This window comes from Vollenhovia emeryi, unplaced genomic scaffold, assembly GCF_000949405.1.
Source record: "Vollenhovia emeryi isolate VEMERY1.0 unplaced genomic scaffold, V.emery_V1.0 DF939149.1, whole genome shotgun sequence".
In the NCBI taxonomy this organism is placed as follows: domain Eukaryota; kingdom Metazoa; phylum Arthropoda; class Insecta; order Hymenoptera; family Formicidae; genus Vollenhovia; species Vollenhovia emeryi.
The window spans coordinates 1,775,228-1,801,981 of NW_011967217.1; the positions used below are offsets into that span (position 1 = coordinate 1,775,228).

Here is a 26,754-nt window from a genome sequence, read left to right on the forward strand (position 1 = left end):
AATTTATTTTAATTTCAACTATTTTGTTAGAGAAACAATACGAATATACACATAAAAGATGGAAGAAAGGAACAAAGTGGATTTAACGATTTGAATTCCTGCTCTCGCAATGATCGGAGACAATTTCGCAGAGCGAATTCCACTCGAATCGTCCAGCTTTCGCACGGCCGCGCCAATTTGCAAAAATTTTCGCGCAACAAAGGCAGCGATGAAAGCAATATTCAAAATTGATGTAATTTGGACGAATCCGATTTTCGTGTGTCACGGCAGATACGGGAAAACTTACAATCGCTGCGTATTCCATTGTCACAAACGAATATTGAGATCGCTTATACCGATATTACACCGATGCTTCGCCATTCTCTCTTGCCCAACCCTCTTTTCCCTAAAGTGGTGGAATAACGCGGCCGACGTAATTTTAGTTTGGCAGATAATAAACGGACGAGATCGACGCTGATTCACTGAAGAGCTTCTGGCTGGCTCATCATGTTCGCCAAGTCCCGAGGCAGCAGCGCGGCGCCGTGCGATTTGCTTCCCGATCCGATACGCAACACGTATGAGATCGGCAAGCAGTCCGCTACCGCCGGACCGGAGAACGTCTGGCGCATATACGACGGCTATCGGAAAAAGGACAGGATGGTAATTAGACACGGCAGAGCTCCGTTTACTTTGTTTTCTTTTTTCTTTTTAATTGTTTAAAATTTTTTTGCGCTACATCTCTTAGGCGATATCGATAAACGGATAATTGCTACCGATTCCTATCGATGCCGATTAACTTTAAGCATGAGTTTTGGCCTCCTCTTTTTCTAACGGCTCTAACGATATCCGAATAGAGAAATAGAAGGGAAAGGTGATCGAATCGTGGGTTGGATTTAAATTGATTGGATTTGGAAAGTCGGTTCTGAAAGGATTCGAGTGAGCGATGGGATTTGTTCGACCTCGGATCGGAAAGTGATACTTGGAAAGATTCTCGTCAAATTTGAAATCCGAGCTTGCGACTCGAAGAGCGCGACGACAGTGTTGGCTAGAGGGGAGAATGCAGGCTCGTTCGCTTACTTGCAGGAAGTCTCGATCTTCCTATTCGACAAACGGTCCGTCGAGAAGCTGCACAAGCCGAAACGCCGGGAAACGGTCACGGACATATTGCGCGCGGGCGCCGCCCGGATGGAGAGGTACTCGCATCCGAAGCTTCTTCAGGTATGCGCATACGTGAGATATTCGCGGCACGCGAATTCACTCGAGCCGCTCCGATCGACATATATCGCCGCTTGAGTGTTTTCGCGAGCCACCCTGTAGATCGATACGCGCTATATTTGACCGGCGATATTAGGCGTACAAAGTGGAGGAGTGCGCGGACACGTTGGCCTTCGCGTCAGAGCCGGTCCTCGCCAGCCTGGCAAACGTCCTAGCATACAAGGAGCAAGTAGCGAACGCACTCGCGGCGCAATCCTCGGGTCCGATGAGCAAGCAGAACCACCCTCCAACCACCAGCCACCACCGTTCGACCTTCGTCAAGGAGTACGAGCTGCACGAGCTAGAAGTCAAGTACGGACTCCTGCAGGTAAGAAAACGCACGTGTTACGTGGAGGAGAGACCGGCAATAAAAAGATTAAGGGGCCGAGCTCTCAAAAGTGTTTCGTAATTTTTATCACTGTAAGAGGCGTGGAATATAAATTCTTAATAGCATGGTTTGATACGCGAGAAATGATGTTCGCAGGAGAGACGCATTTTCAAAAGATCTAATTAAATACTAAAAATAACGCACTAAAAATACTAAAAGTACTGAAAATAATTTATATGAGAGGAACAATTACTTTCTCCTTCGTTATGTACCTATATACTTCGATAAACCGATTTCCGGAAGCCGCACTCCTTTGTTTGTCTATTCTCGTGGACACACTTTGCGGCTCCAAATCCGGGAGCACCGATAATAGGGTTCGTCCATTAGCAGTTAAGTCGCGCATAAAGCAAGTCTACGACAGGGGGGAAAGTGATGTGTGTTTAACTGCCTATACGTCATTATAATATTGCCTCTCTCTCTCTCTCTCTCTCTCTTCTCTGATAATATTCAACAGATGCACGATCGAAGATTTCGACAAGAACTATCTCCTTATGCTACATTACGTCGTTACGATACAACACGCACGTTGCAGCACGAAATTAGATATAAACAGTAGTGGCAAATAGAGAAGAAACGATTTCGATATGTGCGTGTGCATACGACCGTGACATTGTGCGTAAGCACGGAATCGTAGCGTAGACGCGATAACGGGGTCACATTGCAGAAAATTAAGTCGAATCCAAGCGCATGCGTGTAGCAATAAGGGTTGGAGAGACAGACAGACAGACAGACACAGACAGACAGACAGACAGACAGATAGATAGAGAGAGAGAGGGCGAGGAGATAGAGAAGGGGGAGGGAGAGAAAGGGAGGGAGAGAGGGAAAGAGAGAGGGAGAGTGGGCAGAAGGGGTGGTCAAAGTAAATTTTCTCAAATACGAATTCCTGGTTGCAACCACACCAAATCAACTCCATCATAGTGGCGCCGCTTTCGATGTAGCTCACATAATAGAATGTATTAAGAGGGACGTAATAGAATGCTTAATGCCGTCAACCCTTTCAAACCGCGAGTCAAACTTGCGCCGTTATGTTGTAACAGCAATCGTGTTCAGCAACGCAGTTTAACAACTCGAATTCGCAATTATGTCTCTCGCGACGGGTAATCTAAATGTATTTAAGCAGATCTCTAATCTGCTCATCTGTTACGCAAAAATAAATAGAAATTGTTTGGAGCGTTACAAAAGGAGCTTAAAGAAGTGCTGAAGTAACAGGGAATAACGTCGAAACGATACAAGACGTTACTAAAAATAATGTTGGCGTGAAAAAACGAGAACGCGGTCCAGTTAGCATTACGAATCCTCTATTACTTTTTACAGATCACGGAGGCTCTGTTATTTCTTCACGGCAACTGTAAATTTCTCCATAGAAATGTTTGCCCGACGAGTATCATTATCACAAAAAGGGGCACCTGGAAGTTGTCGGGCTTCGAGTTTATCGGTAAGTCTAATCTCGTCATTTCTAGTCCTAAAGATAGGCACCTGAACCCAAGTTTATCCATTTTTAGTCAGTATCAGCCATTTTTCCACAACTAAAGTGTATATTACGCCTTCCATTAAAGCTAAATATGACAAAGGTGATCCGTCGGTAAATAAATATACAATAACGAAGCAATGTTAACAAATTCGAAGCATAATTAAAGAAACAAAATGGAATTAATTCTAACAAAGATACAGAATTGTTGAACAAATCTTCTTTTGACATACTGCACGAGCCATTTGTTATTTAACAATCTTGAATAACAAAAAAATTTTAGTAAAATGTTCATCTGCATTTTTATATTTTCATTTAAATTTGTCTGTCCTACTAAATGACATCAGTCCATAAACAGATCTCATAAGAGTAAATCGTTATTTGAAAATAGTTGGTTACTTCGCCTATTTGTCAATGTCTCCTACTAATGATGTAAGTTTTAAATTTAATTTTTTTTACAGCTCATAATGGATACTTTGTTGTTTCTTTCTTTTTGAATACAGTTACTTTGATTTATTGATTATAGAATTATTATGCGATTAAACTTTTTAATCCTGACTACAAAGTTCTTTATCGGACATTTTGATTTTACAATAAAACGATATTGTATTCTCACTTTCAAACGAAATCATAATCTTTTTACCGCTTAACTAAAAAAAAACGTATTTTAACCTCACTTATACATTGTGTTTTATACTAGTAAAGTTTTGTATCAATTTTTACAAAATTGTACATTTTCATGAAATACCACTTGCAATAATTTCTTGATTTGAGAACATTGTAATTTGTGGCACTATTTCGTAGACATTTTTACAAAAAAATTAATGTTTCAACGAAGATATAAACATTTCTACAATTTTTTATTTCAAGTCAATTTTTTGTAGTTATAGAAATTTTTTCCGCTAGGGTTCTATTGTATTAATTTGTGCTGAGGATGACTAATGCAAATTAACAGATAAATAATATTATTCTAATACTAAATCGCTGGATACTAAATCGCGAATTGATTGTTCTGTGTTTTAACACCGACAAACAATGGTCGAATTAGTAAGCCACGCGTCTAGTGTGAGAAAGGTCCAAGTTCAAACCCTCAGGTAATATTTATGAGATGTATTTACAGAATGGTTACGGTAGAAGAAAGATACGCGTTATACATATATAAATATCCATTGTTATATTTGGCGTAATTTGTTGATGATATCATTACTTTTGTAGAGAAGATACTTTTGTAGAGAAGATTTTTGTAAAGAAGATACTTTTGCAGGAAAGATATTTTTGTAAAAAAGATACTTTTGCAGGAAATATATTTTTGTAGAGAAGATATAATACTTTTGCAGAAGAGATAGAGTAACATTGGAGCTTATACTTGGCATATTTTTTACCTTTTTTTTAAAAAATCAGGTAATATTTATTTGAGGCAATAAATTTCTTCTGATTAAATTATAGCCAGTTCTGGCCAAATAATAATATTTATCTGTTATTTAATCTACTAGCCATCATATTTCAAGCTCTTGTTCTTGTCCACAAATTGACCATAATATCTATTATTTAAAAATATGAAAATGTGTCGATTGAAAGTAGAAAAAAAAACGTATCGGAAAGATGTGATATCGAGGGCACGATACTTTTACACTGAGATTTTAGTCAGAATGTATTTCGCTTGTTAGAGAGTGCCAAGGAAATACCGATAACTGTTCAATCGTGGACGAAGCACATGCCAAAAATGACTCAGCCGAATCTCGATTACACAGGTGAGACATCGCCAAGTTTAAATTGTTAGCGCACGCCCGCGCTGAGAAAGCTGTTCCCCGTAACGCTGTTTCTTTCTTTAAGTCGTACAAATTTCACGGCTAAATACGTACTCGATCTCTCGCATGTAACGAAATAATAAGTCTCGCTCTATAAATAGAAATGGCTTCTATATAAACGAAAATCTCATACAAGTAACATCTTCATAAATAGAAATTTTTGTTAGAAATAGAGAAATCCATTTGTGTCAACAAAAGACGCAAACTTGTATTAAATATTTAACCCGACCGTTTATATTTCCTCCCGTACGTTGTGATTCTCGCGTTGAATGAAACAGTCTCGTATTTAACATTAAATACCCAACAAAAATAGAATCTAATCTAATTATAGTCGTCACACAACGTAACTCGGACTCTGTTTTATAATCGAAAACATTTGCCGCACTCCGATCGAATGTAAAATGCTGAGTAAGGCTTCCCAATCGAGGGTTTTTCCCATATAACAATAGATTTACTTACACGTGTAAGAAAAAAATTAATTTAGTTGCGTCAACGGTATCGGATTTGTGTGAAAAACTTTATTAGCTTCAAACTTTAGCGTTAAAACAAACCGTTGCTTGCAACCCGCGTCTTCAGTCAAGCCGTAGCGAGCTCTCCGAAAATTACCGGAAATAGCTTTCCACACGTGGCTATGCGAAACGACCTCCTATTTGCAATTGTGATTATCCCTCTCACCTCGCATTTGGTCGCCGGGGAATTTGTAACGCGGCTGTGTAACATGTTGCAGCGCCAGAGGTGCAGCAGAAAAAGCTCGCGAGCTTCTCCAGCGACATGTACAGTCTAGGCATGACGATATGCGCGATTTATAATCAGGGCCGGCCACTGATACAGGCAAATCACAGCTGCTCGGATTATCTCAAACAACTCGAGACCGTAAGTTAATCCGACCGCGAGACGTAAACGAGACGACGATTACCCTTCGAAAGCGCGCGATGTAATCGCGGACAATCTTCAAAAGCACTTAGCTCTCGGGAGACATGGAATCTCTCTTGGATTTCTCTCATTCCTCTGATCTTCAAAAATAAACTTCGACCTTTTCAATCGCACTTTCTCAAGTTAAAGTTCTTTTTTTCATCGCTGCGTACGGAACTTGGATCGCAGTTCCGTTGAATGTCCGAACGAAAAGTGAAGGGAAGTGACATTGAAAAGATTTTGCTAGATTAACACTTTCATTACCAGCTTGACGATCAAGTCGCCGTTATTTTGCCGCTGATACCGATGCCACTTCGAGAAGCTGTGACGCGACTCTTACACAAGGACCTCAACCTCAGGCCAACCGCGCAAGTTTTGACTATGATCAAATTCTTTCAAGATCCGTTTGTGCACGCTCTGCAATTTCTTGACGTTAGCAAGATGAAGGACGTTCATCAGAAGGAGCACTTTTATACGACGACTTTGAGAGATATTTTGCCATACATGCCAAAGGTATGCGCAAATGTCATGATGTTGTATGTTCAGGATGAGTTTAGGGCGAATTAGAATCAAAGAATCAAAACGAAGAAATACTGGGTGATTCCTACACAGTTGAAAAATTTGTGTTAAATTTAACAGATATCACAAATAGTCCCAAACGGTCCACGCAAATTCTTGTGTTGATTTAACATAATATGGATATGTTATAATAAATGTTCACACTAATACTCTGTTAATATTTTAACGCAAAATAAATGCAAATTGCAAAATAATTTGAAATAAATTTTGTGTAATATTAACATATTTTTAATGATAAAATGAATTTTTAAAAATGTAATTTTTACATTTTACAGATGTAATACCATAAGTCAAATAACAGTTCGAAATCACTCTTACTTTTATGATATAGAATAAAATCAACATTTTATTCTGTAAATTTTAACAGATAAATCTTGTTACTAATAATATAGAACATGTATTGTGTAAGATTAAAAAATAGGTACACATTGTATTGTTTTAACATTTCTTTTCAAGTATGTAATAATTTTACATTTGAGGTCAATTAACACAAGAGCAATATGTAAAATTAACACATGAATGTGTTAAACATTTAACACCAAAATTTTAACCGGCATTTTCTTTAACAAGAAAACACAAATGTTTTAACTGTGTAAGTAAATACAATATAAACAATATGAGGAGATATTTCTTGACTTATTTTATAAAGAAAATGTCCTATGAGCGTATGTCTCGAAGTGCGTTTTCAAAATATAGGAGGTTAACTTTGAGAAAAAATGAAATTTTCGGAAGTCTAAGAAAACGTTTAGAGATGATGTTTTATTCAAATTTAGTGTACGTATGTACATGTAACAACTATTTTCCAGTATCGATATTTAGATCCACTCGGGAACATATGGAAATAGTGCACCACGTTTTTACTAAATTTAACAATTTTTTTTAATTCTGAACTAAAACTCAATAAAAGCTGCCTGTTGTATTTTTTTGATACCGATAGCTATTTTCAAGTTGAAATAAAAAATTGAAATTAAAAATGGAAATAGTTTCACTTTTATTTATTGAAAAATTTATTAAAAAATGTTTCATCGATACTGAAAAATAATTCTTAATATTGCATGTACGCACACCAAATTTTAACAAAGTGAATATCTCTAGTAATGTTTTCTTAGATTTGCGACATTTTAATTTTTTTCTCAAATTTGATATTCTCGAAAACAAAACACTTCAGGGCATTTATTTAAATAACATTTTCTTCGTAAAATAAGCCAAGAAATAGCTCCTTTTCCACATTTTTTGTACTTGCTTAGTACATGTATGGCTAAATGCCAGCCTTAATATAAATCATAATTGATTATGTCGAGTCACAATTTTACCAAGTTTAATAACGATAATCTACTTTCTCCTACTAATTATTCTACTATACTCGCGATTCTTTTTCTGCTTTTTAATGCACGGCGGAGAACTCGCAATTCCGAGCAAATCCAATAGATTTTCGATAGATTAGAGAGTCGCGAAGAAGAAATGTTAAAACGTTTAATGATGTAACTGGTATCTTAGGAGTGGAGCAATGGAATGAACTTTTCAAAATAAGAAAATTATTGATTAGCTATGCTATGTCATTTCGTTTAGTTTATTGCATTGGTTTATATTGTACATACATGAGTGTATTACACTGTGTTTGCTCTGATTCGATTCACCCTAATCGTACACGGCCGCGAAATGTCGCGTGTCATGTAAACGTTTTCCGTTTGTACAGAAACTCTGGTATCAGCACATCTGGACGTATCTTCACGCGGAGCTGCAGACGCAGGAAGTGTTGTCGGCCGTGTTGCAGCCCATGCTGTACATCGTCCAGAGCAGCACGAAGGAGGAATACGAACGGATCGTGTTTCCCACGCTTAAGTACGTATACACAGACCGAGAGTGGAAATAAGCGCGAGACCGCGCGAAATAGACCACGTCTCATCTCACCCTCTCTTCCGTTTCTCTCTTTCTCTCTCTCTCTGTCTCTTCTCTCTCTCTCTCTTCTCTCTCTTCTCTCTCTCTCTCTCTCTCTCTCTTTCCCTCGCTCCCGCAGACCTCTCTTCACCAATCGAAAGTCAATTCAGGGAACTGTGACCCTGCTGGAGAATCTGCACATCATCCTAGAGAAGACGCCCCAGGAATATGAGCGCGAGGTGCTCTCGATGCTATACATGTCCTTCGAAAATTCGACCATTCAAGTGCGAGTAAGTAAACGAGGGATAAGGAAACACTTTTAAATACCGCTGGATTATTATCACTTATTCACACAGAATAAAGAGTGATTTAATAATTGCGAAAACCAAAGTCTGAGATTAAAAAAAATGGAGTATCCAAATTTCAGAATATAATATTCTACTCTCTTAGATAAGTGTCTAATTTTGAGTGTAAACTTCTAATTAATAAATAAACACACGGTCGGGCACGTGTTTGCAGAGCAATAAGAAAAAGACGAGGGGACATTGAACGAGCAAAATAAAAACAGCATTATTAATTTCTAATTTTATATACAAACTTTGAGAAAAAAATCATACGAAGCTCAATTTTTCAATTTGCAAAAAGTCTATAGTTTGCGATTATCATGAGATTTGCGATAGAAATTTATTCCACCCCGCGGAGAACGTCAAATTGTGCAATTTTTCGAATACGTAATATGTCCTTACACTTTGAAAAGACGGCGAGAGAAATAGTGTACGAAAGATAGAATAAATTCAAAATCTATTGAAGGCTTTTTAAAGTACAGACTTTGTTTATTAAAATGAAAGAGAAATTTTTCAAATACGACAATCAACGAAGTTACGGTTATTTAAAGTTACGCAAAATTTAAAAATTACGTATGTATTAATTTTGTCGAGTATATTTTAATTTACCGATACATTCAGTATTATCGCAGGCTAATAATATTCTTCAATTGAGAATATCTGAACGATAACAGCTCGCGAATGTGCAAGATAACATAAATATGCAAAGCAATTGTAAAATTTGCTCGTGTCAACGATTGATTCGTTTGTCCGTTAGACAGCCGCGTTCGTGGCCGTGGCTCATGTGACAAATTATCTCGAGGATGACGCCATACGTAACGTAGTGCTACCGAAACTGTTGGAAGCCTTCGAGAACAATTCGGCAAATGCTCGGGTGTTGATGGACGTAATTCCGTGCATCCTGAACCGTCTTGAGAAACAGAAGATCATCGACTGTATCCTACCGCTGCTCTGTAAAGTCAAGCTGCAAGAACCCGAGATCGTCGTGCGGGTTGTAAGTAAGTGAAGTAAAGTGAATATACGAATTTACGTGCTCACTTAATACGCGACTCAAGACAAGATAGTCTAGTCTTGAGACAGAAAAATAAAGAATATGCGAGAAAGGAGCAAGAAAGGAAAAAAAAGAGGGTCCTCCATAAGGACAGATATTCATTCTGAAAAGAAAATCACGCGCGGTCGCTACTATACTTGCGCCTAATCATTCTCGCCCGCTCTTCGCGTATTTCAGATATTTACAGGCTGATGCTAACCGACAAGAAATTTGGATTGTCAGTTAATTGGATGGCGACACATGCAATGCCTTCTCTACTACCGCAAACCGTGAATCCGAAGTTGAATCTCGAGCAATTTATACTGCTTCTTGAGGTGCTGCAGGATATGCTGAACAATATCGAGAGGCAAGTGCAATTAGCATTAAGATCGGGTGGAGTATTATACGTGTACGTCGGGTAAATGGGAGTACACACACAGGTGTAATGACTCCCCTGGCAGTCTGATTAATAATTATTTCGAAAATAAACGAGTGTTTGCGCGCACTTAATGACGCGTGAGAGCATTAAAGTTTTCCGACTATGAAGTATTTAATGGGTATTCGTGCGAATTCATTCGTGAAAATCTCTCAACGAAAAAAAGCGTAACAAACTTTTTACATTATAATTATTCATTGTTATCGATAATTCCTTATATCATTGTTCCGGCCAAATAAAGATCTTATTTGCGCCACTTAACGCAATTGCGACGTGGCGCACTTCGTATAATTAACGAATATTGAGACTGCTAATTAATTAATATTGCGCAAATATCGGCCAATGTGTAACGCATCTGCAAAACGTTTACAACACTCATCGTGCGAGAGCACTCTCCCATTTTTCAAATTACAGAAATCAGAGGAACAAGCTGACGCTCGACAATCTCTCTTTACCGAGCCCCGACAAGTCTCGACCTCTGCGACATCAGTACAGCACTGACAACGTACACGTACCGGCGTTTAACATCCCGAATTTGCGCATCGAACAACGCAAGACTTCATCGGCCGAGGATATGGCCAGAAAGAATAGCATCGGTGCGAGCACTGACAGAAATATCAGACAGATCCCGGTGTACTCTCCAGCGTCGTTATTTTCCAAGCAATTGAACATTATTTTTCGCCAAGCAATTACATTTTTTTAAGTTTTATCGCAGTCACAAATCAACTTGTAACGGGCTCTAATGTTCCCCTTTTAACACATCCATAACAGTTGAAAGAGTTACGACACTTTTTCCCCACGGTCAAGTAGCACTCTAGTGGATGGTTTCCATAAATATTAGCTAAACTAAGCGATGGTTTAATAAATACTCCGACTCCTGCGCGTGACAGGGCTGGAAGAGGACAGGGAACGGCTCAATTAAGTTTATTCAATATTTATGGAAACGGTCCTCCAAGGAATTAAACCATCTGAGTGTACTAAAACGGTGTTTTCCCCGCACGCAGGATCCATATCGGCATCTGCAGAAAATATGGCGCGGAAAAGTTCGATGGCCGGTAAGTGGACATGACGGTGACACTTTCCTCGCCCCCTCCTTTCCACGATATGAAACATTTATGCAATCCTCCAGAGTTAGGACGTGATGTTTTATTCGCACAAGACTGACTTAACCGAGCCCTGACGCGTTTATTCGATGTTTAGCGGTGTTTGGCGGATTATTCACCTCGCCGTCGGCCAACGACAGTAACTTTCTGCGGGTCGCCAATACGTTCACCAGCAGACGACTGTCCGACAACACCCTGATGACACCAAAGATACGGATCGCACCATCCTGCGCGAGTTCACCAGGCGGGACGCCCGGCACCGGCGGCGGCGGCGGCCTACCGATCCGTCGGCACTCCAGCACCGGTCCCCAGGAACGACGCGGGTCCAATTTATCCCCGCCCACCCTGGTATATATTTTCATAGTTATGCACACGCGCGCGTGTGCGAGCCTCCACACGCTAATTATATATAATTTGTACGAGAACGACCCCGTAGGCACACGACGCGTATTAAACAAAAGATACGATAAAAGAATTAAGTATAGCGTAAATGATATGATCGAGAATCTAGAATGATTGCTCGCAAACGTGAAACGCGGAAAAACTGTGCTCAATTTGTAACATATAGTCTCAGAATTAAAAAAAATTACATATACCACAATATCAAGTAATGCTCGCGAGGCGCAAGTTCAAACTAGCATGACCCACTAACATTCTTCGAAATAATCGGGAAAACTACCTCCTACTTATAAAACCGAATCCCTTTTATTGATCATATGGATGGCGTAAAGCAGAAATAAATCGGAGTCGTTATATAATTGATCCGCCGTGTGGAACATTAACGAGGTATACGCGGGTGGAACTGCAGATTCGCGACTTAAGAGTACATTTACGTTGGAGTAACTTTTATTATCGCTTCAACTTTATGCGCGAAATCTTAACGAGCAAAAAAATTGGCTTCTCAACGTCCGCTCTCTATCTTTCGCGCATGAATCAACGCGTCATTTTGCCGCGATAGCGATTACCCAGCCAATCCGAATGAAATCGGATTTGTTCACAGATCGGAAACGATATGCCGATTACGAGTAGCAGCGTGCCCTATCTACTCAGTTCGAGCCTGAACAGCATTCGCGGCTCAAGACGGCCGTCCGTGTCCTCGACATCGTCGCAGCAGGGACTTGGGCTACTGCAACACGTTGGCTCCAGCATGGTAAGACAACTACCCCCCATCTGCCTGAACCTGAATGGACCACCACCACCACCAACACTCTCTCCATCACTCCAGCTACCGGGACAGCATTCCCACTGACCCTCCGTTACAGTGTAAGGATATTCACTAAGCCTTAGATCGATTCACGCCTACGCTTTCTCTCTCTCTCTTTCTCTCTCTCTCTCTCTCTCTCTCTCTCTCTCTCTCTCTCCCCCCTCTCTCTCCCCCCTCTCTCTCTCTCTCTTTCTCGCTCTCTCCGATTTGATCACTCCCACCCACCTTGTCCTTAGATTAGATTCTCTCTCTGCTCTGGATTAATTTGGAGAGTCCGTCGTTAAAGCGCGGTATCAAAGTATTGATCGGAACGGTCCTCTACCGACGATGAACGATAATGAAACAGAATAATTTCGAAAAGGGCTTTGTTCCTGAAAACATCGCACGGGTTGGGGTGGATTTTAATTGCGCTCGTTTTCTTGATGCAACTAAATTTGATCATCTAGTACCTAAGTTCGGGTACGATGAAGATTAGAAATTATTCAGTAACGCGCCCTTTTTGAAGTTACTAATACAATAATGGGTAAATTATTTTTTCACCGTATACGTAACGAGAGATAGGGTGCAAGAATATCTCATATCTCCTCGCGTTTAAAAAAGATTCGGTTTTACTACGACAAAAATGGGATATAAATTCAGAGATTTGTATATTCAGAGAATTATATAACCTGGGAACTTTTTAAACGAATTTCCTGTATTCAGAGAGATCCCGCACCGAGATTCGCGCTCTTCCAAGACCGATTGTTAGCGCGGTTCCTCTCTATTGTTGCGAGAGACGTCTCGCGTACACACCGCTCGAGAAATGGCGAGGCGTAAAGGACGACCCCCTCTTTCACATGTTACAGTATCAGTTCTTCAATAGACAACCCGAAGCGTCAAGTGCCAACGATCGTCACTGAACGAAGCTCGGACAAAATCGCGGTGGTTGTGGAGTCTCTAACTAGCGCGCGCCGATCCCCTTGTACGCTTGGTCAATCGTAAAGAAACAAGGAGGAGATGACGATGAGAATCGCGCGGAGACTCTCGTCCAAGGACACGTCCCAGCGAATGAGGCGTGACACCGACTCTGCTTTAATTGGCCTCGAGATCGCGAATAAACGCGAGGATCTTTCTCCGGAGATCGGCGATTCGACCTACGCCCCGGGAATAGATCGAGTTAGAGAGAAATGGAAAGCAGCACTCGCTGCGAATTATTCTGGCCAGATCCGGACTGGGCGAGCGAGCGAACGAGCGAGCTGACGAGCGCAAACTAGCTTCGGTGAGTACTTCCCGTTTGTGCTCGTCGAGACAAGCCGCACAGTCGCGTTTGTTCGCGGTTGCTCGCTCGGTCCGGGTCTCCCTTAACGCGCGTACAATCTGACCTAATAATATATACGTATAGATACATATAATTATACTCTTCGCGGCCGACAGGATCGCGGATTGATGGCCGCAAATTAGCCCGAGGAAACTCCTCCCCTTCCCTCCTCTCTTAAGCCGGGCTAATACTCGCATCGTGTGCATTTCTGCATACATATATCACTCTCGCTGTCACATAGTGGCGACGGAGGATTCAGGGATAGATGATTTGGAAGTACGTGTATGTACAATGGGCGTGAACATCCGGGATACGTCAGAAGGTGCCGACCAACTCCATAAACTCGACTAGTTATTGCAACGGTTGATCACTAATTCATTAAAATTAATTACTGGCGTTGACTACCGATCGATGCAAATCTAATTTGATGCTTTGCATGTTATCACTTTGCTTCTTACGTCCCCTAGCGGAAAAAATTTCTATAAATAACTACAACAAGTTGACTTGAAATTTGTAGAAACTTTTGTATCTTCGTTGAAACATTAATTTTGTTGTAAAAATGTCTACGAAATAGCGCCACAAATTACAACGTTCTCAAATCAAGAAATTATTGCAAGTGGTATTTCATGAAAATGTACAATTTTGTAAAGATTAGTACAAAACTTTACTAGTTTAAAAAATTTGAGAAACAACAAAATCTTGAGGAATTAAAGCATCTGCTTACTCGTAGAATATTACAAAAATTAACAAAAGTGTTCCGACTCCAGTATTTTTATGTTGATTTTTTTGTAACACTTTTTAAATTTACGTAGAATTTCTTAGATTCTGGCAGTATATTTTTTTTGTAGAATTTTGTAGAATTATTTCCGGCAGGGTCATTAGTAATTAAAAATCAAATTGCCTCATATATCCTTGTTCTTTAACGTGTTTAACACTCAATGTGGCCGTCCGACTTCACACTTGTCTTATCTGACAGTGAGCCAGTTCATTCGCTAAAAAACAACTCAAGAACATTCGACAAGTTTTGATCTTCGACAGTCAAACCGGAGATATTTGGAGGGTCGCAACTTCTGATCTATCTCGTGTATCAAGGAAGCACGTTGTAGGAGCAAATACAAGCGTACTGGAAAAAAGAAAAAGTAAAATAATATATACATACATATACCGAGTGATTCAGAAATGCTTGTATACGAACTTTGAGGGTGAATTCTCCACATCTAAATAAACTAGGAAAAATGTCATAGTATGTGTCTGGAAATGCCTGGTTTATGAGTTATAGGTCGGGATATTCATAGTCAGATCTTATATTTAAAACCGTCTTGAATTTATCTAAAGATGCTGTATAGAACATTTAATTAGCTACGGAGCATCTAAAGACGATCTTAAGACGATCTTAGATATAAGATCTGACTATGAATATCGTCCACAATCGAAAGGTTACATTCAGTGCTTGGGTTTCGAGGCACAAACCAACATGTTGACCCAATTAATTGCCCAATTCAATTGATATTATCAATAAGACGATGCAGGTACCTACATACATTAAAGATAGTCATGCTTTGCCAAATATATTTTTAAAAGATGCGACAATTCATAATTCGGTGTGTTCATGCGTGCATTGAATCGGATGGAGATTTTCAGCATTTATTGTGAATTATGAATAGATAAACAGTTGAACTGAAGATTTATTATATTGGTCATGCATCATTGTAAATGTATTCTGTCAGTTTGAAGTAAAATATGATATCTGTGCCGTTGAATGTAATTTTTTTTATTATAACTCATAAACTAGGTATTTCTGGACACGGATACGTTTATATACGATGCCGTTACTAGGTAGTTACGTGCTTCAACATAGGGCGCAAAATTTTAATAGGCGCCAATAATTTTTACATGTCCAAAAACGTGTACGAATTGATTGCTTAAAAATATCTTAGAAGTACAACGACGCGGACACAATTATCCAATTTATCAATCTTATTAATGAAGAGTGAACTGGCGAATAATCTTGATTATAAAGATATTATAGAATCGTCAAGGCTAAAACCAGAAAACATAAAAAAAAAGATATAAAATATATTTTATACTCTTGACAACATAAAAACAAATACAAAGGTAAAATAAAATACAAAAATAAAAATTAAAAAGTGAAACTATGTATAAAAATTTAAAAAATACATATAAAAGATATGAATATATAAAAAGTAATACATAATTCTAAAAATAATAAATATAATATATAAAAGGGTAAAAAAACGGAACGATTATTCTGTTACAGTTTTGGGGTTTTTTTTTATATTTGCAGCTTTGCCCTGGGACGTACGAACGAATCCTAGCGTAGGGTTGCTCAAGACAGTCGTAACATCACCGTGTATACATGATATTTTTTTCTTGTTTAAGTGTGGAAAACTCACCCCTAAAAATTATACAAGTATTTCTGAATCACTCTGCAATATATGTATATATACAAAAACATATACATATAATACACATAGCATCCAATTTAATTACCCCAGACAAATATCTCGAAAGAGAAAGATACGGAAAAACATTTCAGACAAAAATTATTTGGTTCAAAGGGGAACATAAGACGATGTCATTAATTTAATATTGAATTGTCGATTTTTATTGTACCACCTTTTTGTGTGCATTAATTTGAACAACTTGTCTGAAACATTTTTCCATTTGCCTAATATTCTTTGCAATATTCAAAGAAGAAATCTTGGTAATTTTTGCAATATTCAACTTCCAATATCTTAATAATTATTTGTCAGTGGGAAAAGTAGTACAGAACTTTCTGACTTCAATGTGGTCTCAAGAATATGTTACAATAGCGTCTCAACTTTTGTAAACATTTGTGTATGCATAAAAATGTCTCCAACGAGATTTCAAGATCAAGTTAAAATGGAACTGTATTGCAGTAGCAGATTCTTGAGAACAAATAAAGTCAAAAAGTCCTGTACCACTTTTCGCTCTGACAAAAAATTATCGAGATAAGTTAAATATTGAAGAAATGATCAAGTTTTCTTTGAAGTTTGTTTTTTCTCAAAAAGCAAATGTTAGGCAAGTGAAAAAATATTTCAGACAAAAGTTGTTCAATCTGATCAATACAAAATGACAGTAAAACAAAAAATGGGGGTTTTTATTTAAGAAATTAAAATCTTCATGTGATCTTTAAATGACTATGCAATGTCAAATTATTAGTATCATCTTATGTTCCCCTTCGAACCAAACAACTTTTATCTGAAACTCTTTTCCATATCTTCCATATTTTTCGAGATATTTACCTGGGGCAATTAAATTGCGCGCATACGCACATGCGCAAACACACACGCACACCCTCTCTCTTACAATTAATTACGTATTAATTACGAACAAAGAATAAATATTTTTCTCGTCAATATATTTGTCTATGTAATAATCTATAAATATGTATATCGTAATAACGGCGTGCACGCATACACGTCCAGCACGTGTCTAGCCACGCCGTCAGTCGTCAATTGTCGCACTACACAATCACTAAATCTTAAGGTAGCTTTTATAAACTCAGGTGACATCGCTGTGTGAAGGCGGGTAACGTACACCTTTTCCGCATACACGCTCGCATATGTACACGCTATACATACACGCACAATCGTTCGAGTGCGCGGAGCACGGAGCGTGGTATTGTCGATTGAATTGTCGCGTAAATAATGATACCGATGAAGGCCAAGGAATAACTATGAATGTTTAATGTACTCTGTTCGCTTGCTCGCGTACGTAATTACATCGAATATGTATTTTCTGTGTAAGAAATATATGTACGTGTATGTATATTTCCACACCTCTTCGAAATATATTTATCGATCAAACTCGACAATCAAAGACATAACAGGGAGGAGCGAACGGAATAGATTTAACGATTCATATAATTGCTTGGTTTCTAAAGTATCTTATCAAAGAGAACTCGGGATCGCAAGAAAAGGCATTTATTAAATTGCAAATTATAATTCTAAAAGATCCGATTTAGTCGAAGCCACTTATTAATTGAAATCTCAAATTATAATAATTAATTATTAAAGGATACGGTTACACAAGGCCCTAATTGCGGATATATAAAGCGAAGACGTAACAAAGAAGTCGATAATTTCGGAGCTGTTGTGAAGACAAATGCATTACGGATTTTTGGATTTCCGGAATACTTTTTAAAGTAATCACTCAAATAATTAATTAATCAATTGCGCGTTAATTAATCGTTGTACGTTTGGGGGAGAAAGCAAGACAGGGACAAAATATTCAGTACAAAGCTTTGAAAGAACTTCGGGGCATTCGTTTCATCCTTTACATATCCAAACACGTTGACATATCTACTTTCCCGAGGTACAGCTTCACGATGCGTTGTATAAGTTGCCAAGGCAATATAAACGCAAAAGTTTCTCTCACGTTGTGCTGTCCAACCGTATTAATTCGCGCGAACTGCAATCACACGTAATCTCCGGGACTCTTGTATTTTCGATCTTGGTCGAGCTTTCTTAGGCCGTAATCGTACCACCCGTTTTTATCGGTCCAGCGAAAACTTCACAGGGTGCCTTCCTTACGGATACTTTTATCCGCTACTTGTCGCGCGTCGACTTTTACCGCCGCGTTCTTTCGAAAGAGAAACCAAGAAAGAAAGAAAGACCAGTGTGCGACTTCCGAGCATTTCTCCGCACCGTCCGCAACGCACCGGTTGGTTCTCCAAAAACTAGAGAACATTTTAATCACAGATGTATGTACGTGTATATGCGTACGTGTACGGGCGCGTTGAAGTATAACGCAATTGCAATAAGATTTGGAACTTTCTGTTGCGAATCCCCGCGGATTTTCGCCCTCAGTGTGACTCTTCCGATTTCCTCTGCTCGCACACGCATACATGCGCGCGCGCCCATTCTCTCTCTCTCAATCTGGTCAGTACGGCAACTTCTGATTGATTCTTTTATTCCTAGCAAATTCCGAAAGAAAGAGACAGCAAAAAGAAAGAGAAGGAAGGTGAAAGAAAAAGATAAAAATAGCGAATGTACATTCTTCTCTCCCGCAGAATTTTGCCATCAGAACTGGCCTGTTGGCCAGACTCTGATTATAGGGACTCTACTCTAAACGATCCACCCCTTCCCAAATCAATTGGTGGCAGAAATAACTATTTTTCCTTCAAACCAGAAGACCTCGAATTGAACACGCGACGTTGCACTTGAACTTGACGTACGATTCATCACGTGACACGCTACGCGAATAAATCACTTGCGAAATGACGCGCACAAAGAGCACACAACCGAAACGATAATAAGCGTGCATTCAAGCAAATCAATCGTGTTGCCCGATGAGTAAAGTGATATTGCCGTCAAGTCGCTATGGATTGATATGAATCGCGGCAGACACGGTTGCATCCCAGATAGCACACATAGTTCTATGAATATTGTTAATTTCAGAAGATTCCAATCGAATATTCTATAAATATATATAGATTCTTACAATTAGAGATCGTACATTCATAACAAAGAAGAACATTTTTATTGTTTATTGCGCAATACATTTATCTTATGCAAAAGGCAGTGAAACCTGTGATCATACCATATACAACCTGTATGCGATCTGCTCGATTTCTGCCGCCAATCTGCTGTCTAAACATGTCGCCAAGCTTTGTTATATTTTCGTTGATGTTCTGTCGACATCATGTGATATACCAGAACCAGTATCAGATCTGTAGTCTTTCTATCGGCAAAGCTTGGAAACAGAGTTTTCTGAAATTTCTTCTGACAGATTTGGCTATCTGGGTTATTGTTAGTGCGCACTAGTGCAAACAACCGAATTCGCTACTACAGTTACATAACATCAATATTATCATTTCCTCAGCAATATTAATGTAATGCATGTTTTACATATACAGGGTGAGTAAAAAGTACCGGGACGGTAAAATATCTCGAAAACAGAGCATTTTCGAGAAAGATCGTTTCGTATCAAAGTTGTAGGGTGAAAAGAAATCCATTTCCTGAAGTTATATCAGTTTGACCTTGGGTGGCGTCGGCAAGATTTGCCTAATATTTTTGAGATGTTCAAGAGAAAATTTATAACTTTTCAATGTTTAGCTTATGATATCTCGATAACTGTTTGACGGAGGGAAAAGTAGTACAGGATTTCTTTACTTGATTTGGTCTCAGGAACGTGCTGTTGCAATAGTGCTCCAATTATTGAAATCTTTTGTGTATTGTAACATACACAAAGTTTACATGCACAAAAATGTGACACCAGCGTATTTCTGAGACTATATCAAGTAAAAAAGTCTTGTACTACTTTTCCCTCCGACAAATAATTATCGAGATATCATAAGTTAAATATTGAAAAACTTTTTACTCACCCTGTATAACGCTGACATTGTTCAGTAGGAAATTATAGTATTGATGAGTGCTTTCCAATAAGAGACACAGATTGACAGTGTAACACAGAGAAATTTCATTCTTGTTTCAATAATGGCAAACAACAAAGATAAAACGATTCACTGTGTTACGCAGTGTCGTCTGTGTACATTGCTGGAAAGCACCCGATGTTATGTAGCTATTAAAAACGACACGAAAGGTCAACAATTTTAAAACTCTTTGGATTTACGGGAAGTAATTCAAAACTGTCACGAAAAAGGCTTTATCGCGGATTGGTGTTTACTGGGACGCGTCAGCTTCACCTAAAACTGAAACCGACATTTCAATCAGTTCCACGACCGCGAATGATCGACGCGAACGAATCACATTAGTTTTCTCACCCGAACATTAGAAATGTTTGCAATTCGGAGAATTCAACGCGCCGCGGCGTTGCTGTAATTTCGTCGGAACTCGGATTTTTGCGCACGCGTTTAAGATCATTCAGTTTCACCAACGTTGTTTAATTTTAAGCACAGCTTAATTCGTTCCTTGTCTCTTCCCAACTGTTACTTTAGAAAGAAGAAAACGCGAATTAAACTAAGATTAAAGTTAAGCGACGTTTGGTGAAACCGGGCCTATACCGTCACCGCTACTATTTGCCTTCCCAATGAGAATAACGTCGTTTATACGCGTGCTCGTAATGACATTGAACGCGATGAGCAAGTTCGGGAAATCAGGAGGCACCCAACTTCAATTCGCGCGACTCTTCGTTCGTCAATTTGAATCGTGAACATTTATGTGAAAATTCTCAGTCGTCTCGTGCGAGCACACGCGTGTGCGTGCGCACGTGTATATGTTTGTTGTATACATGTAATGTCTCGTCGCTATTTTCACATCGCAAACGGCCGTCGTCTAAAGGCGAAAACAGGGGAGGAAGGGACTCGCTTTTCGGATAGTCGGATCCCTTGATTTCAGCAGGCAAGACAGTGGGTGCTTCCCCAGCAACGTATACCGGGGACGCTGTGTTAACACAGCGAATCGTTTTATCTTTGTCGTTTGTCATTATTAAACAAGGATCCCAAGGAGAAATGAAAAGACAAGATGGCGTCAATTTGATGATGTCATATTGAGCGAAATATGACACAAATTTGGTCAATATGACACCAAATTGACATCATCTTGATATTCATTTCTCCTTGGGTGAAATAGTTCCTCTGTGTTACACCGTGTCAATCTGTGTCTCTTGCTGGAAAGTATCCATTGTGTGCATTCGTTTATGTGATTGCTGCAGATACATCGCTCGATCTTCGTTGTCTTTGATATCTGGATGTGCAACGAAGATAGATTGATCCGCGGCAGTCACGTAAACGAACGCACTGTAGTTGGGCTGATTGTGAGTTGACACTTAATATACAGTGTTCATTTGTTTAGTGAGTGCTGAAGATGCATCGCTCTATCTTCGTTTGATATCTAATGTGCAACGAAAACAGAATGATGCTAAGCAGCAGTCACTGCGTAAATTAATGCACGCACAGGTTCGATGGAAGACTCGCGAATGATGCTAGTAGAACCAGATGGCCGTTTACGTAGCGTTCTACGTACGAAAGAAAGTTTATTTCTTATCGTTAGATTCCCCAATTGAACTACGACAGCGACGACTTGTCGATTCCTCCACCCGTTTTCACGATCCGTAGATCGGAAAGGCGGACTCGTGTACTCACTTTGATTACGGTCCTCCAAGGGCGGATCCAAGGCAGGGGATGCTCCTCGCCCTGAGAAAAATTAATGTACACTAGATAAAACACGTTTCGGGGAAAAATTAATCAAAATAAAAATTGACAAAGTTAAAATTTAAACGGAAAAATAAAATATTGCGGGAACGAAACCGGGATGATAAACAAACCGACATTACAACAATAAAAAACACAATCTAAACCTGAAAACATAGACTGATTTAAGAGACCTTATTTAAAGAGGTGTCCACTGTGTCCAGATACTTAAAGAAAACGCCAGTATTTAACATTTTGACAAGTTAAAAGTGGTCGGTTAAAAACAAAAAACCGCAAGTTTCACGAAACAAATCTAAATTAGATCTCCAGCTCTGCGCCCCGAAAAAGTTGGTAAATTAACGTATACATAAAGTGGACAACCTCACGGATGACGTTGACCTTGATATATGTTAAGATCACTTTTCCGAGTGACCTTCAGATGGTTTTAGCCGACAGTCGTTGCTTATTAAAAAGTTATTGACAAAAATAACGTATGGTTCCACATAGGTCTGCGACTTTCCACGCGAAGCGAGATTCATCCCCTATATTCCCCACCCAAATCTAATGCGAACGAGGTGAATCTCACTTCGTATGAAGAGTTGATAACACATGTTGAACCATTAAATTAAATTTGTTAATAACTTTTTAACAAACAACGACCGCCAGCTAAAACCTTCTGAAGACCACACAGGATAGCGACCCTGACAACATATGTCAAGGTCAAAGTCATCCGTGAGGATGTTGCCCCACTTATGCATATTAACGAAAATATTTCCTGAATCCGCCCTTGCGGTGCTTGTCTTTCAATTCCACAACTAAAAAGGGGAAAAAAACATTCGTTTATGTGTGACTATTATTCTAAACTAATAGTGTAAGATTATACAAAGTTAAGTGTCCTTAACATTAAGCACATCCCAACTCGCGTGCACACTCGCGTGCACACATACACTTGGAGAAAGTAATGTAAAATGGTTCTAGGGGACATCGAGGCCTCCAACTCCCTTCCCTCCCTTCCTCGCTCCAATCCCTTTTTTTCGCATACTTTTATATAGGTATACGAAACGAAGAAATTAGCGAAGGAGAGATGTCGATGTGATTATTCTATGTACAATCACGGACAATCACGGACAATCATTTACACGTAGCAAGAGTTATCGAGAGTAGATGTATGAACGATAACGCATATCGTTTAGACAGGGCTACGTTTGGACGAGGAACTTTTTCTCGCAGTGACACGACAGCCGGAGGAACAATCGATCGCGCGACAATGATTGTCTGCCGAATGATCGTTAAACTGAGCGGGCATTTAAATTTATTATTACTTATAAAATATATATTTATAATATTTAAAAATAACTTATTATATATTTATAATATTAATATTTGATATCATGAATATATTTATGTTATAAAATATTATATATTTATATCGTTGTATACATATCTCTTTTTATTTCTACCGTTATATCGTCACGTTCACGTTGCATCATTATTCAAATCAAATTCGTGTATTATAGTAACATTATATTATAGTAATGTAGTATTATATAAAATTATATGTATATGAAATATGTATGGACATATTTCATGTATTTTTTTATATATAATTCTATATATTTATTCATGTTCATGCATGAACAATTTTTTACCAGGGAAAGTATTTAGATGACATCCTTCTTCGTCTGATCACACGATCGGGATGTCATACAGATTGTTTTAGCTCCTAAACATTTAGTAAATTATTTGATTGAGTTCATTTTGTTTTACAGTTTTATTTTTCGTTTCTCGATTTAACTGCTTCACCAGCCTTGTTCCACTTTGCCGGGAATACGTAATGCTGGAATACATATAAAGTCAGTCAACATCGCGCCAGGCGACATACAATCAAATTAGTGCACATTCCGATGTTGATCGGCGCTTATAGCTCGTCCAAACGCGCGCGTTTCGAGAGAGGCAGCCTACGTACCTATCGATTTTATCGATCACGAGTATCACAATGGACAACTGCTCCCGTACCATGCGTGTTTATTTAACAAATCCTTCGTATGAAACTAAATCGATCCAGATGAATATTCAGAAGCGACGGGACATGCGATTTATAAGTGTTATTTTAGGTAAAACTAAAATCAACTCTCGTACGGCCTAAAAAGCGAATTAAAAACGCGCCACTGTGGTACAACTACGGATGTTTCGTTCGTTTCTGCACTTTCCTTTTGAATACCTCTCGTACACGCAAATTCCGTTATATAGGATAAGATTCTCATTCGTGGATTCCAAAAAATGACCTCACTTCTGTCGCGGTAGACGGACTTCTCGTGTATCAAGACTCGTTAAATCTTTTTTCAATCCGTCTCCTCATATATGCGAGGCAAAAAGCTTGTCTTCTATTATTTTAGTTACTTGAATTATAAAACACTGTGAACCAGTGATCAAGTAATTTTGAACGTGTTATTTGAAGCGATGATGGAAAGGACGCGTTCAAGATAAAATCCGAAATTTTCAACTTTAATCGAAATTAAACTGGTTCTCCATTGTTCCTTTATATAGTTTCTTCTTTAATAAATTGACAATGATAAGTTTATAAAGTGAGGAAGTTTTATCAAGATTTGAAAATGCCATGTAAGAAATTTTCTATCGATTTATCTCGAAACCAATATTTTTTACTTATTGTTAGCACATCTTTCAAAGCCGAAGTCAAACGGAAAAAAATCAGCAATACAAGGAAAATTTTAAATTTGAACGCTCCAGGAAATATTCTGTAGATAATTACACAACTGACGGGAAAGTATTCCTTAATCACGAACAACAAACACAAACTCTTTGAGATCGGTGGTAGAATCGAGCACGTTCTAAATTACAATTTCGTAATTAGTGAACGTAGATGAAAAAAAAAGAGTAAAGTACCGTACCTTAAAAGAATAATGTATGCACTGAATATTCAGCACCTCCAGAATAAATCGTTAATATGTATAGAGATTTAACGTAAATGTGTTAAATAAAAATATTTTTCACCGTAATTCGTCTGACGTCTTGGATGTATGTTACGCTCGACAAACACTTCGTACAGATCAACCGATCCTAAAGAGTATAACTTTCGCGGTGTGTATGTATGTACTTCTGTTCTGTACTGTTATAATTCGATCGACTTTCTTAGCGCCTTCCCCTGCTCACTTTATTTCTCCGAAATCGGACGCGCGGATATTAATATTTATCGGCGCGTTTCTTAAACGGCAAATTATTATCAATATAGAGATTTTCTCGCGTAGTAAACGTATTCGTCACCAGCAAGTAAAGTGCTCAACCAAATAATCCCTATTAAGATTATGTGTTCAGAAAGGATACGTTATACTCTGCGACGTCGTTAGTGATAAGATAGCATTCAAAGATCTATTCAGAGAATAATACAATCCTTCTACTAATTATACATACATATAATTATAAATGTATATTTCATGTATTCGTTTTTAAAAATACAGTAAAACTACTATTGTATCGACATAATATTAGAATTTTGCACCCAACATTTACCGCTTGAACTGTCTTGTCTGTACAGTGGCCAAACTTGTCAATTACAACATTACTATACAGTAAGATCCTAGACAAAGCATTTGTCTTATTTCAAGAAATAAAAGTTAAATGATACCTTGTGTACGCAAGAGAAATTGCAAGTATACAATATTTTTAATTAGATTTCTTTTAAAATAATATAACTAGGTGTATGAAAGCGATAGTAATCGTGAGGCTATACATGTTACTTTGCATTACTATTCTACAATTTACATTATTATACAATATTATTGCACGTATTATAATGAAATTAACTCTTTCTTGCCGATATAAATACAAGTAACACATGGCACGATTTGCTTCTCATAAGGTATCAAAAATAGAAGACAATACGATTTGCGTTTTTATTGTTAGGTTCTCTTTGCGATTCGCGGTAAATCATTAGACTTTATAACTGACCAAAGCCAAGGGCCTTTCTCTTGGCAATATTGTGGTACACTTTTACGTATACCTTTGGCGAGTATTTTGACTTCCGTATTCTGGTTTTAATGAAAGTGATTTCGGGAATTGTGAGAAAAGACAATAGCTTTTGTATCGTAGGCGTTTTTTCATATTGCTTGGCTTGTTGTTTGCATCGAAGCAAAGACGAGTGCATTGCAGTCGACTTTACTTGTTTCTTTCTTGACGCCTTTTCTCGACAATTTAATTTAAACATTTCTGCTGTCGAGTTAGTTCGTTTGATATGTTTGTTCGGTAAAGTCTGCGGTCGATCGAATAAGCAGAATTTATTTTTCTCTGGAGTATCCGGAAATGGTACATTCTGAGCCGTTTCCGGTACTCCCGTTAATTTTTGACTTTCCATTACTTCGTTCGTAGTAAATGTGCTCATGCTCGTAGCCGATATTTGCGGTTCTATCTTAATCACGTCAGAAGTCAGTTTGTTTGGTAAATTTAAAGAAGGTATAATGCCGCGTTTTAATTTCCTCACTCTGAAGGTTACCAGATAGTCATTGTCAGCAAAATGCCGATAACACACGGCACACTTGCTTATTTGTTCATCGGTCAGATGTTGAATTTTCTCAGAATAAATCATGTTTTTCCACTTCTGGAAGAGAACTGGGTTTTTGGGGATTTGATGAGACGGAGCATCTCCTCCTGAAGGACATCCCAAGACGCAACATGCCCTACCCATAGCCTAACAATAAATAAGGTGATATATTCTTATCATTTAATTTCTTATAGTATATTTATAATATTAAGGATTGTTCATCGACATTTCTTTAAATACTCACGACAAATGCACTTCCGAATAACCTAAAAGTGCCGACGTGTTCACTCAATTCCTAAACCATAGACATAATATATCTAGACCGAGCATTAAGCATTAAGCGGGGAGCACACACTTTTGTATAAAGCCCGCTGCAGACGAC

The 26,754-nt window shown here is 38.4% G+C and overlaps 2 protein-coding genes across 3 annotated transcripts in view; one reads left to right on the forward strand and one right to left on the reverse strand.

Annotated features, from left to right (window-relative positions):
* Positions 1-14,472, forward strand: part of LOC105565794 (SCY1-like protein 2) — a 19,120-nt gene extending 4,648 nt beyond the window's left edge. The window contains exons 2-17 of one of the 2 annotated variants that reach the window (XM_012019281.1): positions 423-639; positions 1,063-1,197; positions 1,331-1,561; positions 2,936-3,056; positions 4,757-4,840; positions 5,625-5,770; positions 6,077-6,322; positions 8,085-8,230; positions 8,406-8,556; positions 9,368-9,608; positions 9,839-10,007; positions 10,491-10,672; positions 11,081-11,131; positions 11,277-11,527; positions 12,180-12,442; positions 13,229-14,472. In XM_012019281.1, coding sequence (XP_011874671.1) covers positions 487-639; positions 1,063-1,197; positions 1,331-1,561; positions 2,936-3,056; positions 4,757-4,840; positions 5,625-5,770; positions 6,077-6,322; positions 8,085-8,230; positions 8,406-8,556; positions 9,368-9,608; positions 9,839-10,007; positions 10,491-10,672; positions 11,081-11,131; positions 11,277-11,527; positions 12,180-12,428 — 2,556 coding nt within the window. In that variant the 5' untranslated portion in view covers positions 423-486 and the 3' untranslated portion in view covers positions 12,429-12,442; positions 13,229-14,472. The remainder of the gene's footprint in view (positions 1-422; positions 640-1,062; positions 1,198-1,330; positions 1,562-2,935; positions 3,057-4,756; positions 4,841-5,624; positions 5,771-6,076; positions 6,323-8,084; positions 8,231-8,405; positions 8,557-9,367; positions 9,609-9,838; positions 10,008-10,490; positions 10,673-11,080; positions 11,132-11,276; positions 11,528-12,179; positions 12,443-13,228) is intronic. The other variant, XM_012019282.1, reaches the window with a different exon arrangement.
* A 10,703-nt stretch (positions 14,473-25,175) lies between these two features.
* On the reverse strand, positions 25,176-26,707 carry LOC105565795. Its single transcript, XM_012019283.1, has 2 exons — positions 26,617-26,707; positions 25,176-26,519 (listed from the first exon to the last, which is right to left on the reverse strand). The coding sequence occupies exon 2, from the start codon at positions 26,514-26,516 to the stop codon at positions 25,773-25,775; it is 744 nt and encodes a 247-aa protein (XP_011874673.1). The 5' UTR covers positions 26,517-26,519; positions 26,617-26,707; the 3' UTR covers positions 25,176-25,772.
* Positions 26,708-26,754: the final 47 nt, after the last annotated feature.

What these genes read in the sequence shown, in the direction of transcription:
- LOC105565795 (XM_012019283.1), bottom strand. Translation starts at nt 26,516, where the DNA reads ATGGGTAGGGCATGTTGCGTCTTGGGATGTCCTTCAGGAGGAGATGCT.